General features: G+C 40.4%; 1 protein-coding gene across 7 annotated transcripts in view; it reads left to right on the top strand.

The window, feature by feature from the left end:
• Positions 1-12046, top strand: part of KEL (Kell metallo-endopeptidase (Kell blood group)) — a 24281-nt gene extending 12235 nt beyond the window's left edge. For 6 of the 7 annotated variants that reach the window (XM_049824396.1, XM_049824395.1, XM_049824389.1 and 3 more), the window contains 10 exons: positions 749-872; positions 1388-1498; positions 2534-2632; positions 3069-3146; positions 3589-3692; positions 4651-4761; positions 6895-6962; positions 7201-7358; positions 8209-8304; positions 9593-12046. In XM_049824396.1, the coding sequence (XP_049680353.1) occupies positions 749-872; positions 1388-1498; positions 2534-2632; positions 3069-3146; positions 3589-3692; positions 4651-4761; positions 6895-6962; positions 7201-7358; positions 8209-8304; positions 9593-9769 (1126 nt within the window). In that variant the 3' untranslated portion in view covers positions 9770-12046. The remainder of the gene's footprint in view (positions 1-748; positions 873-1387; positions 1499-2533; positions 2633-3068; positions 3147-3588; positions 3693-4650; positions 4762-6894; positions 6963-7200; positions 7359-8208; positions 8305-9592) is intronic. The other variant, XM_049824390.1, reaches the window with a different exon arrangement.

Genomic DNA, 12046 nt, shown 5'->3' with positions numbered 1-12046 from the left:
GTCTCTTCCTGTTACACGCACACATACACAAGCAGATCTCTCCAGTAGCTGGTCCAAACCTCTAGACTCTCCAATAGCCAACTCTCAGACACCTGCTCTCTCCAGCAGCTAGCTTGGACCAAAGTCCCTCCAGTAGGCAACTCCTGGACTCTTTGTCTCTCCAGTATCCAGTCCCATCCCCATACACAGAGAGCAGAATGTTATTTAAGAATAGCATTTAATAAGATAGGACAGATTCTGGTGACCATGTGCAGGGCTGAATCAGACAGATGTCTTGGCAGGCCACAAGTTTATGCTCAACCATTCCCTCTTACCACCTTTCCTCTCCATTTTCCCATGCATGTTCCCCCCAATCTACCATGATCCTTCCCTTTCCCTGCCTTTGGTCCTTCCCATAAACATTCCATAATAAATCTCACAGAATCCCACAGACCCCTCAAAATATTCTATAAGTTTCACCCAGTCCTAAAAATGCTCTTTCTCCTGCTTCCCATAAAGAATCCTGTGCCCCAGCAGGCAATTACCCCTTGAGTCTTCATGGTGTTCTGGGGGAGAGAGTTTCTTCGGTTGAGTCATGTCAAATCATCCTCCTTTGATAGCCCCAGGTGTAGCCCATTCAGAATACTTTGTTATTGTTCAGGTTACTAGGGTTCTTCTGCCTTAAATTATTCCTGACACTTGCCATGCCTCTGTGTTTATAGTGACTAGCCTTCAATCTTCAGTCTTTTTAAATGTCATTTTCCTACAGGGTCCTTCACATTTACATGATTGTTTGTCTGGTTGGGAATCTCTCCCCAGCCCTTGACAGTCAATTCCAAGATGCACGCCTGGAGCTATCTAAGATTCTTTATGGAAAACTGGGATCTAGAATGGTGAGTTAGCCTTTAACTACCTTCTTCAGCCTGACCAGCAGCTGAACACCCTAGCTGATCACCTTCTAGATGTTCTCTTGATGTCTTGTCTGGATGGATTTCTTAGATTTAGGAAGGAAAACTACTCTCACTAAGCCATTAAATGCTTCCTTTTTCTCTAAGAAATGCGGGAGTAGACATGACACCCAAAACTTTAGAGAGCTAAGTGCACTGTATCACGGGGTGGGGAACAATATATAGATGGTCACCTTTCTTCTATGTATTTGTCTCAGCTGCCATATGAATCTTCATCTTGTGTGAAAGTAAGTGGAGTAAATCATAAGGACATTAATGCTTTACTTGATTAAAGTTTTCTGAACTAGCTTAAACGGAACTACATTACTTACCATTCACTATTGGCATATTTAGATAGCAGCGTATATGCTACTGACTGCACATTTACATATCTTTTTACTGTCTTCCTATCTCTTTGTCCTCACTCTCATGTGTCTCTATTTCTTTCTCTGTTCTTATAGTTCGCAGCTGAGCGCTGGAGGAAGTGCTTGACTGATACCACTTCTTTCTTTGAGCCAGTTCTAGGGCAGATGATTGTGCAAGAAATTTTCCCTCAGCAGAGCAAGCAACTTGTAGGTATTCATCCTCTTAACCCCCAAGCAGAGCTCAGCTTCATCTTTCTTTTTTTGACATGCCAACTTAAGATCACATCAAGGCAGCAAAATCATGTGTAGATTTTATAACTTTTTACCTGTTCCTATACTTATGCACTTCCCCTCCTTTTGGGGGAATGAAAGAGGTCAGAACAAGACATTACTGTCATTGCTAGAATAATCAATGCTAAAATACCAGTTATTATCTTTATCTCAACTGTTAGCAAAGTCATGTGTGCAGCACCAATACCTATGACAGCCCTACAAATGCATGCAATCTCACTGTGCTTCCTGGAATGACAGTTAGTATAAACAGTATTCGTCACCAATCTGACATATTTAAATAAGATTTTCAATTGCAAAGCCATTAAGCCATCATATGACCAGCTGTACAGAAACAAAATCAATGCCAAAACATTCTGAGTAAAAGGAACACCTTCTTTTTTTTCCTTTGATGATCAGCGTTCCTTTTTCTTTTGAGGGAAGTTAGTGTAGGCCCCAGGTTTTATAAGGAGTTTGCAGTGTATAAAGTGACAAGAGTAAATAAGTTAATGGGAAAACTAAGACTACGTGTAGTGAAGCACAAAGCTGAATGAACAAAACATGATTTTGTGAAGGAGAGACTCAGGTTGCCATAACTTTGAAAAGGGAGACACCACCATGAAATACTTGTGGATACTGAATTTTATTTCACTCAAGAAGTGGGGCAATCATTTGGTCCACTCTTATCCCAACAGGGATTGAATGAAAAAGAATTGTCTCCCTCTTAGTTACCATGAGAGGCAAGATGAAAAGGTGTGTGGGAGAGAATGATGAGCCTTCTGAGGAACCACTGGATGCCAAATAACTTAAGCCTAAACCATTGTAGAAACTGAAATCTCTTCTTTCATCACAAGAAGAGGAATTTTCCCCCAGTTATTCTGTGGTTGAATTGCGGGAACATGGGAAGATGGTAGCTAAGCCTGAGCAGTGTTTTTCTGCAGTTCTGACCGTGCCTTCTTTAATCCATTGCAGGCTGAGCAGATGTTCTCTGAGATCCAAGATGCCCTCTATGGCCAACTGGATCAGTTGGAGTGGATGGATGAACAGACCCGCCAAGAGGCTAAAGTCTTGGTGTGTGCAGAAGGCAGAAGTTACTGAGGCCTTCCTTTCCCTGAAGCTTTTGGATGGTTTTATAAGTGCCATCACGCCATGTGATCGTACATTGATGTGTAGGCAAAGAGAGGCTCAGTGTTTGTTTGTCCATGGATACTCTGAATTAATTGTATTGAGATACAATTCAGTTTTATGCACCTAAAGAGGTTAAAAACTATAAAGCTGAATGCCAGAAAACAATGCTATAAAGAAAAAGAAGAGTAGAACAGCATTAGGCCTCAGGTCATTGAGTTAAGGAACCAGAGTAGCAAGAGAAGATGTCTTGTTGAAACAGAGTAGCTGTTATTTTGAAGGGCTGATTCACTCTAAACATAGAGTTTATAAAGGACTTCTAGAATACAAAGCCTCCTGTTGGTCACATGTCTTTCTGTTTGTTTGTTTATTATGATTTTAGGTTTCCAAACTACAAGTGGAGATTGGCTATCCAGCTCACATACTCCAAACTGCCAAAGTGAACCTGGAATACCAGAATGTGAGCTATATAATGTAAACATGCCTGCCTCATTATTGGCAGTTTACCTGTACCAACTGCTATCTTGTCCACTGCTAAAAAAGGCTATGGCCTCTGGAACAATGCACATTTCTTACTGTTCATTTTCTAAGAACATATGGGCCCAGAGAGCCTTTATCTGTTGCTTCTGTGTTGTTGCCTATGCTATCTCTTACTTACAGTGGCTGGCCTGAGAGATTGATTGTGACCTGCTCGTATGTTCTGTTTGGCCTGAAGATAACATTCCTGTCATATCTTAAATTGAAGGTGTTTAGAACTGGGAGAGAAAAAACCACAAGTATTCCATTGGTTTGTCCTTTGATGAACCCTTTTTTGACCTGTAGGACATATCTCTTTCTCATACTGTCCAATTCATTCCTCGTTCATGCCTTATGACACTCACATTACCTGTCTCTTCCCTCAGCTGGAGATAAGTGAAGACAGTTTTTTCCTCAATGTGGTGGCTTGCTTGAAATTACTAAGGCAAAATTCCTACTTGAAACTCCTTCAGCATCACTCACAGGACAAGTAAGTGTCAGATACTGATCTAAAAAAATGTAGCAGTCTCACACACTCATGGACTGAGGTTGGAAGGGACCTGTGGACATCACCTAGTCCAACCCTCCTGCTCAAAGCGGGATCAGCTAGAGCAGGTCACTCAGGACTGTGTCCAATTGTGCATCTATACCTCTTTTTTAATGGAGAAGGAGGGGGAGGGCAGGTGTGGGGCTGGGGCAGAACTCGACACAGTACTTCCAGATGTGGTTTCACCAGTCCTGAATAGAGGGGCATGATCACCTCCCTTGACCTGCCAGCAACACTTCTCCTAATGCAAGACAAGATGCTGTTGTCCGTCTTTGCTGCAAAGCTGCATTGCTGCATCCTGCTTAAAAAAGCCTTTAATCTGGCAGCCTGTTTTATATTCAGTCTGAGCTCATGCTACCAAAAAACCCCACCATTGTGGATGGCCCCCAGACCCCTGAAAAAAGAACCTTTTTTGCCCGTGAACCCTTGAGTAAGGGGAATAGCTGGTTCTCCTGGACTTAGCAGCAAAGCAAGCAGCAAAGCAAACAGCAGAGCACTGTGATGACGTGAATGCTGGCAGGGTTACCTCAAAGGCAAGACATAGGATGCTTCAGAAGGCAGGCAGCATTGACAGGCATGCTTGGGACCTTAAACCACCTGAAGAGTATTCTGTGCAGGTCTTCACAGGAGATTACTAATCCAGACTTAACTTGACAGAGAAGTTGTGAGGGTGAATCCCTTACTGTGTGTGAAAGCTAAGCTACTAGCTCTGACCATCTGTAAAAAAGTGAAGGTTTATTTCAAACACCTTTAACTCTAGATAATGTGAATTTCATCATTTGCTGCTGCTGTATGAACAGTTGTACTGAGCAGAGCATTTTTGCAAGCCCAGTGGAGGAAGGGAGCAAGGTATGAGATAAGGACTTAATACATTCTCTCATTTCTCTTTTTCTGCTTCTAGCTGGCATGTGTCCCCCTGGACTGTGCATTCATACTACTCATTAAGGCACCACATGGTGGTCTTTCCTGCTGGAATGTTCCGCAGCCCTTTTTTCCACATCGAGTTTCCCAGGTATGGAGGGGTTGCAAAGGTGGAAGCTGAATGTAGTCCCTTGGCTGCACCATGTTTCCAGGAAGAATCTTAACGGGTCTGTCTTTAACCTCTTTCTTACTACATCCCAGAAAGACACAATAAAGGAGGGAAAAATAGCTTTTTCTAAAGCCAGATGGATACTGCCTTACGAATTCTGAGTGTGATCATTGACTCTGCCGGAGCAAAATCAGAATCTAGGTGAAACTAAGATAAGCCAAGTATATTACTCCAGAGCAAAGAGGCAGAAGTCTCATGTAGATTAACTGCAAAGAAGACATTGTGCCTTTGCCTCTCATTTTCTAGATTCCAAGAATTCCTCAAATCTAACCCATAGAAATCTAACCCAGAGAAAATAGAAGCCTCACAGAGCGACATTTTGTCAGAAGTCTTTTTCAAATAGATTAAACACAGTTCTCTTCCTTTTTTAAAGAAACCTTCTCTAATAAGCAAACACATTTTTAATTCTGAGTCTTCCCCGTCAATGACACATCCGTAGACTGTACTCTTACAGTTGGGTTCTTCGATCGTATGGAACGGATATGCAATATTTTTCTGATATTAAAAGCACTTAGAACAGTTGACTATAAAAATACTATTTTATGTCCTTTTTTGCATGATAATGGATAGATAATTCTCCTAATCCCATTGTACTGTAAGATAACCTCACACTATGCAAGAGGCTGAAGTTTGAAATAAACATGTCTCAGTTAAAGGTAATTATTTTCTCCATGGTCATCTTCTACCACTAGTTGTATGACATCTTCTAGTGCTTGCAGTATTTAATGAATTCATTATACTATGAAGAACAGGACACCTCAAAAGAATAATAGAAAAAAATATTTTTTCCAGTGGTATGGACTGTCACTTACCATATTCTTCCTCTCTGAAAAAGTATCTACAGCTTCTTATTCCTTTTGTATTCAGTGTTAGTGAAATACATTTTTTCTCACTGTCATCCCAGTTGACTAGACCGGTAAGTCAAACTTGATCAGCTTCTGGTGAGTTGGCACAATAGCATTTTCTCAGATGATTCTCCAAAGTTTAAACTTTACTGACAAAAGCCAATTCCGATGACTGTGAGGATAATTTTTAAAATGAGAAGTCAGCAAAGCAGTACAATTGTTATAGAATCACAGCATCATGGAATGGTTTGGGTTGGAAGGGACCTTTAAAGATATCTAGTCCAACCCCACTGCCATGGGCAGGGACATCTTTCACTAGATCAGGTTGCTGAAAGCCCCATTCAACCTGACCTTGAACACTTCCAATGAATGGGCATCCACAACTTCTCTGGGCAGCAACTATAAGTTACGAGCTACAGAGCTTCTGAAAGAGCAGTTCTAAGAGAAGACGCGTTGTTCTGTTCTTGTCACTTACTGCTGAGTTCCCAGTGATGTAATGATGATCTACTGCAACCATTTCATGCTTCAGCAGTGTTAATCAGTGCATGTAAAGAATGAATGAGCCCATCATTTCGTATTATGGAAATGCATTTTGAGTGTACTTTTACTTGTGAGACTGCTTGTAAATTCATTGCATAGAATCATAGAAATTCTGATTGGAAAGAACTGCTGGAGGTCTCTAGTACAACCTCTTGCTTGTAGCGAGATTACCAATGCTAGACCCAAGTAACTGTAGTCAAACCTTCATGATTTTAATTTGCCTTGCCAGTTTTACATATCATTTTTCACTAGACAGCTGTTGCAAGGTCACTTCTCCTACCATCCAGCTTTTGTATGATTACCATTGCAGTTACTGTTTGTGCAGCAATTCAGCCAGTACTGGGTAAATAAGGACATATCTCAACAACAATACATATTATTAGAATTAATACAGGCAGAATCTTATTCACAGACTCTTCATTATTATGATGGCTTATTAGCTACAAGTACTTTAATGCAAAACCATAGTACAATTTTAAGCATTGATAGAGTAATTTACAGTTGTATTTGCATTTTTACAGAGTGTATCACATCTGAGAGATGTATTTCTCTGTGTTCTCACAGTAGAATGCTCCTGAGCAGCTCACAGTTGTGCTCAGTGGCTATAAAGAATGCTCACCTGCTCTTTTTTATTTTTTTCAAAAGCATTCTTTTCATGTTTATTTTTCAGTGCTGTGAACTTTGGAGCCATTGGGGTCTTCATGGCACATGAACTTCTTCATGCATTCTATGATTATGGTGGGTACCAGCTGTGGTGTCTTTGTTTACTCTTCTAGGTCCCCACTGGTACTTTCCCTCAGGGTATCTTAAATCCCGGTCCCTATATCAGTGTATACATATATTATTAGGGTAGATGAAGCTAAGGAAAACTCATTCCAGGCCATGCTGACTACTAAGAAGACTCAGTTATTAATGTGAGGAATACAGGTGAATGCCAGAAATACCTTTACGTTCCAGGATTTTTTTTTCCCCACAGTGCTGCCTGGGGGCTGTCCTAAATGCAACAGGAGTGCACTACAGAGATCTATAGACTGCTTGGTTGAACAGTATGAAAGCTATGGCTTTAAGGTCAACGGTACTTTTACACTGTTGGAGAATACAGCTGACACTGGAGGGCTCGCCATTGCTTACCAGGTATTGTAGTCTACTTACTTCTCTAATCTCATATTTTCACCACACAACTCAACCGCCATGTTACAAGATTGCTCTGCTGCATCCCTCTACTACATGCTGCTCCAGTTCCAGATTTCTTGCACACCTCTGCCAGTGCAGCATGTGCCCTGCATGTCCTCTGCTATTCCAGATGTAGGTTCCTCACAAAGCTTTGCTCATAACCTCACTACTTCATGTAAGACAACTTCTTCCCTTCACCAGTTCTGGGGTGGGCCTTTCTTTACTTCTGCATTTACATCATGCATAAAAAAGCATGTTATGTTTGTATGTTTATGTTATACCTGAGGAACTAAGCTGAGACATGGACTAGAATTCTGTGCAATGGTAAAATGACTCCATAATGATGTTTTCAGCAATACTTTAGTCTAGAGAGAATTTTTTATTTCCTCATGCAGTAGTTCAGCAGTTTAATTAATTACTGAGTGCAGGATGCTCTGAGATCTCTAGGTCTCAGATGGTGCACGAAGAATGTTGGGAGGTAGAAAGTCTTTTAATTTTTATTCAAATATTTGTGACTTTCTTTGAAAGTAATTTTCATTCTTTCATAGTGCAGTCACCACATCTTCTCTTAAGATGATGTGAATGTGGTAGTGTCTGAAATGGGAAGCAAAGGAGTTAGGGTGTTATTCTCCTGTCTTAAAGCTGTTAGGGGCATGGCCAGCAGCAGGGAGCCTCAGAGCGAGGAGAGAGAGATACAAACTTGCTAATTTATTAAATATATATGAGATTGATGTATTTCATTGACAGAAGACATAGTTTTGGGACACTATCCATAGGGAGATTTACTATTACTAATCTTCTCTCTCCACAGGCCTATAAGAATTGGCTGAAAAAGCACAAAGAAGAGAAGGATTTTCCTAAGACTGGACTTTCACACGACCAGCTTTTCTACCTCAGTTTTGCTCATGTAATGAATTCTAGGCTAGTCATGTGTCTCTCTCCATTGTCTTTCACATTATTACAGTTTTTCTTTCTCAGTATTCAATCACTTTTCCCCCTCTTCACAGAACTGGGAATGACCGATGTTTCTGGGAGATCCAGAACCTTATTTAGAAAGCTAAAGTTCACATACAGGGCCCCTAACCTGTTGTGGATCTCAAAGCTAACAAAAGGCCTGTCTGCAAAAATATCTTTTACAAAGCTTTGAAATCTACCAAAATTAAGTTGTAGCAGACAAGTTGTGTCAGGGAAAGCATGCTTCATTGCCAGCTTCTGAGTACTTTTTTGCTGTTGTGAGAAATCTTACACATGGAAAGTGGAATTTTACTGGAAAAGGCATGTGTCTCTCCATCCCTTCCTTCATCCACCTCTCTGTCATGTTGAATAACTAGATGTCATGTCATTCTGAGTGACGGATAGTGAAAAAAAAGAGTTTAGAAATGTTATTTAGAGCTAAAGAACTAAAGTACATGCATACATAGCTTGAGATTTCTGTGGGAACCTGGTTTAAGGATTTGTGCATTGTTGTGCAGTTGAGTTCCTCATGATAGATCATTGGATTTCTGTGCTCAGAAAAGTCACACCCTTAGAAGTCACTGTAATTGTGCAAAGGGAAAAGTTTTGTGCATGTATTGACATTAGGTCAGAGCAGCATGTAGAAAAGCAGTTCTGAAATCACAGGTTATTGGGTCTTGGTGGCAAGATTTGCATTTCAGAGGCTATCTGGCAGCTACTGCATCATTTGCCAATGAATAAAGACTGAAATCAAAAGAGTGAAGACTTGGATTGCCAGTTTAACACCAGTAAGGTCACATAACCTTCCCTCCAATCCCTTGAGCAGTAATGGGGTGTTGTGTAAGTACTCTCCTTTCTTGATAAGCACACATTGCTTTTGCTTAAGAAGCTGAATCTACACACTGATACTACATCTATACCATTATTTTAGATGGATTCCAAGGTTGTATGCACCTAAACTCCAAGGTGTTCTAAATTCTCTGTGTTCTGGACTACGCAGTATAGAAAAAGAGCAGGTAGCTTGTCATATAGGGAAATTGGGACAGAAAAGTTTAGGGAAGGGCAAAACAGAAATTGTGGTGGTGAAGGGAAAGATCTGAACATTGTTGGTACCCATGTAAGTGTGTTTCCTTGTTTACTCCAGCAGCCTCAGTCATGTGTGCAGAGGCATGAGGAGCCTTAAGTCTTGTTCATATGAGGACTTTCAGCCAAACTGACCTATCTGTTTTGCTTCCTTTCAGGCAATGTGTGGACATCAGGATCCTGAAAAACTACAGTCTTCCCTGAACACAGATCCACACAGTCCCTTGCCACTTCGTGTCTGTGGGCCTGTCAGCAATAGCCCAGACTTTGCCAAGCACTTCCACTGTTCCAGTGGATCCCCAATGAACCCAGACAACAAGTGCCACGTCTGGTAATCTGCATGGAAAAGGAGGAAGAGAGATATGACCCCAGGGAGAGGAAGGCCTGACCCATGAAAGTATGACCATCTTCTCAGGGCCCCTAGGGTGACATGGTGCTCTTATTCACTCCTCTACGTTCCTTTTCTTGTTATCCTTTCCCCAGCGGTTGATGGTAGCAAAATTCTTAAACTGAGCTCGTAAGGAAAGAGGGTCTCCTCCTACCCCTCTCAGGACTCTATCCCAGATGCGACAACTCTGGACTTCAGCAAGTCCCAAGGTAGCAAGATAACTAGCTAGTCTCCAGTACGCAACAACTTCTGAGGAGTTGTAAACAGGACTGTTGCATTATTAGTCCCTCTGTTCAGTGCATTTCTCTGTCTACTCCAGCAGCCTCGCAGTCATGTTGAATGGACAGAGCAATAAAGTGGAGTTCTAAGACTTGTTCATGTAAGATTGGCTCTTAGGAAAATCCTATGGATTACTATACAAACCAGACATGTAAGTTTCCAAAGAGGGAAGAATCCTCTTCTCTTCTTCTGCCAGTAAATGGAGATAGGTACTAGGAAAGACTTGGTGGCTCCAGCTTCTAGGCTGAATGATAAGTCACCTAATAATGAAGGTTATTGAAGGCCTTCTCTGTTCTGGCTTTTTTATCAGCAAAACTCCTAAGAGACGAAAGAGGAAAGAGGAAAGCATCCCCATTGGTGGGAGGGGGATTGGGAGCTGAGAACAGATTCTCTTTCTTCTTTCTTTTCCAGCAAGATTGTCTTTTTCTAGTCTCTGTTTAGGGTTGAGGATATGGTTGAGGGTGGAGTATGGGACAGTTACAAGGGTTTTTAGAAGTCTCTGAAGGCTGAACAATTAGAATTCCAAGAACTTCTCTGGATCCTGAATCTAGTTCTCTCATCCCTACATTTGTAATATTTGTCATCCAAACAGAGGAACAGAGCTGCTGTAGGATTTTACTTTCTACTTGAAATTGAATTTTAGGTATTAATTTACTTTAGAGGAAGAAGAGAGTAAGAAGTAATATATTTTAGGGTAGCAGGAGAAGTTCTTAAAGCACATTCTTAAGAGCAACCTAATAATTACATCAATTTCAGGTTCTGATAATTAGAAAATTTATACCAATGTTCTAAAATTTACCAAAGTTAATAAGTATACAAAATACTCTTACCTTTTGCATACTCTTCAAACTGTTCTTGATTATGGGAGCATTTTTATTTTACTTATTATATTGGCTGCCTGGGGATTGGTTGTGGAATAGGTGATGGCAAGTGGAAACATCCCTTATCAATCTAAGCATTGTAAAAATTGTGAAAATCCTAATAACTGTGTTAATTCTTTCCAAGTACTGACCGGTACAGCAAAACATTTCCCAAGAACAGACTGTTCAGAGATTTTGTTTTCATTAATTAACTAAAATACTAATAAAGTGTTTGCTTCAAAGAAAAAAATTACTTTGATTGCAAACTCTTTATTACCAGGCCTGTTTCTTTCCTCTATATTTGTACTGTCCCCAGCATGACTGGAGTTCCTAGCTGAACTTCACAAGTAATAAATAATATACCTTGAAATAATTTATTTACCCATCATAAAAAAATAACAAAATTGGGCTTGTGCTTATCTTTACCATTTAAACAGTGTATACTCTTCCTCCATTTGTTTAATCAATTTTGTCCAAGCAGCATGTCCAGACTGTCTTTCTTTTAGATGCTAATAGAAATTAACATTGTACCAGACCTTGTGTGTAATACAGAAGTTATGTCAATGTACTGAAACTACTTGGCTTCTTTGTTTATAATGTATAGAGTAAGCAAAAGCTATTGACAATCTGCCTTTTGAGGAGCCTTTACCTTTTATTGTATCTATCTTAAGTGTATGGGGGGACAGTTCCCTGGAATATGCTATTTTTTGTTGTTCTTACAATGTATGATGAATTTATGAAAACTCTGTTTAACAGGATCAACCTTGAAGTTGGTGAGTTGAATCAGTTCTTATTACTAATTATGATGTTTTTACACAAAGAACATATGGGAAGTGCAAGAAGGGAGGTCTGGCTTAGAAAAAAATTACATGAGTCTTGGACTGAGAATTTATTGTGTTTCTCAAGGAGAGAACAAAACTCTTTAAGTATGTGCACAAGGTCCCTGCCCTTGTCCTCAGTGTTGCAAGTTCCCTGGGATGTGGTTGGTGAAGAGAAGCCATGCTGCCTAGTAGGTGATCATGAAACACAGGTAGATGTTCAAACTGTTAGGATCCATGACCATAGAAATTATTTAATGCTTTATG

This window comes from Accipiter gentilis, chromosome 21, assembly GCF_929443795.1.
Source record: "Accipiter gentilis chromosome 21, bAccGen1.1, whole genome shotgun sequence".
Taxonomy (NCBI): domain Eukaryota; kingdom Metazoa; phylum Chordata; class Aves; order Accipitriformes; family Accipitridae; genus Astur; species Astur gentilis.
This window is presented reverse-complemented; position numbering and strand designations above follow the sequence as displayed.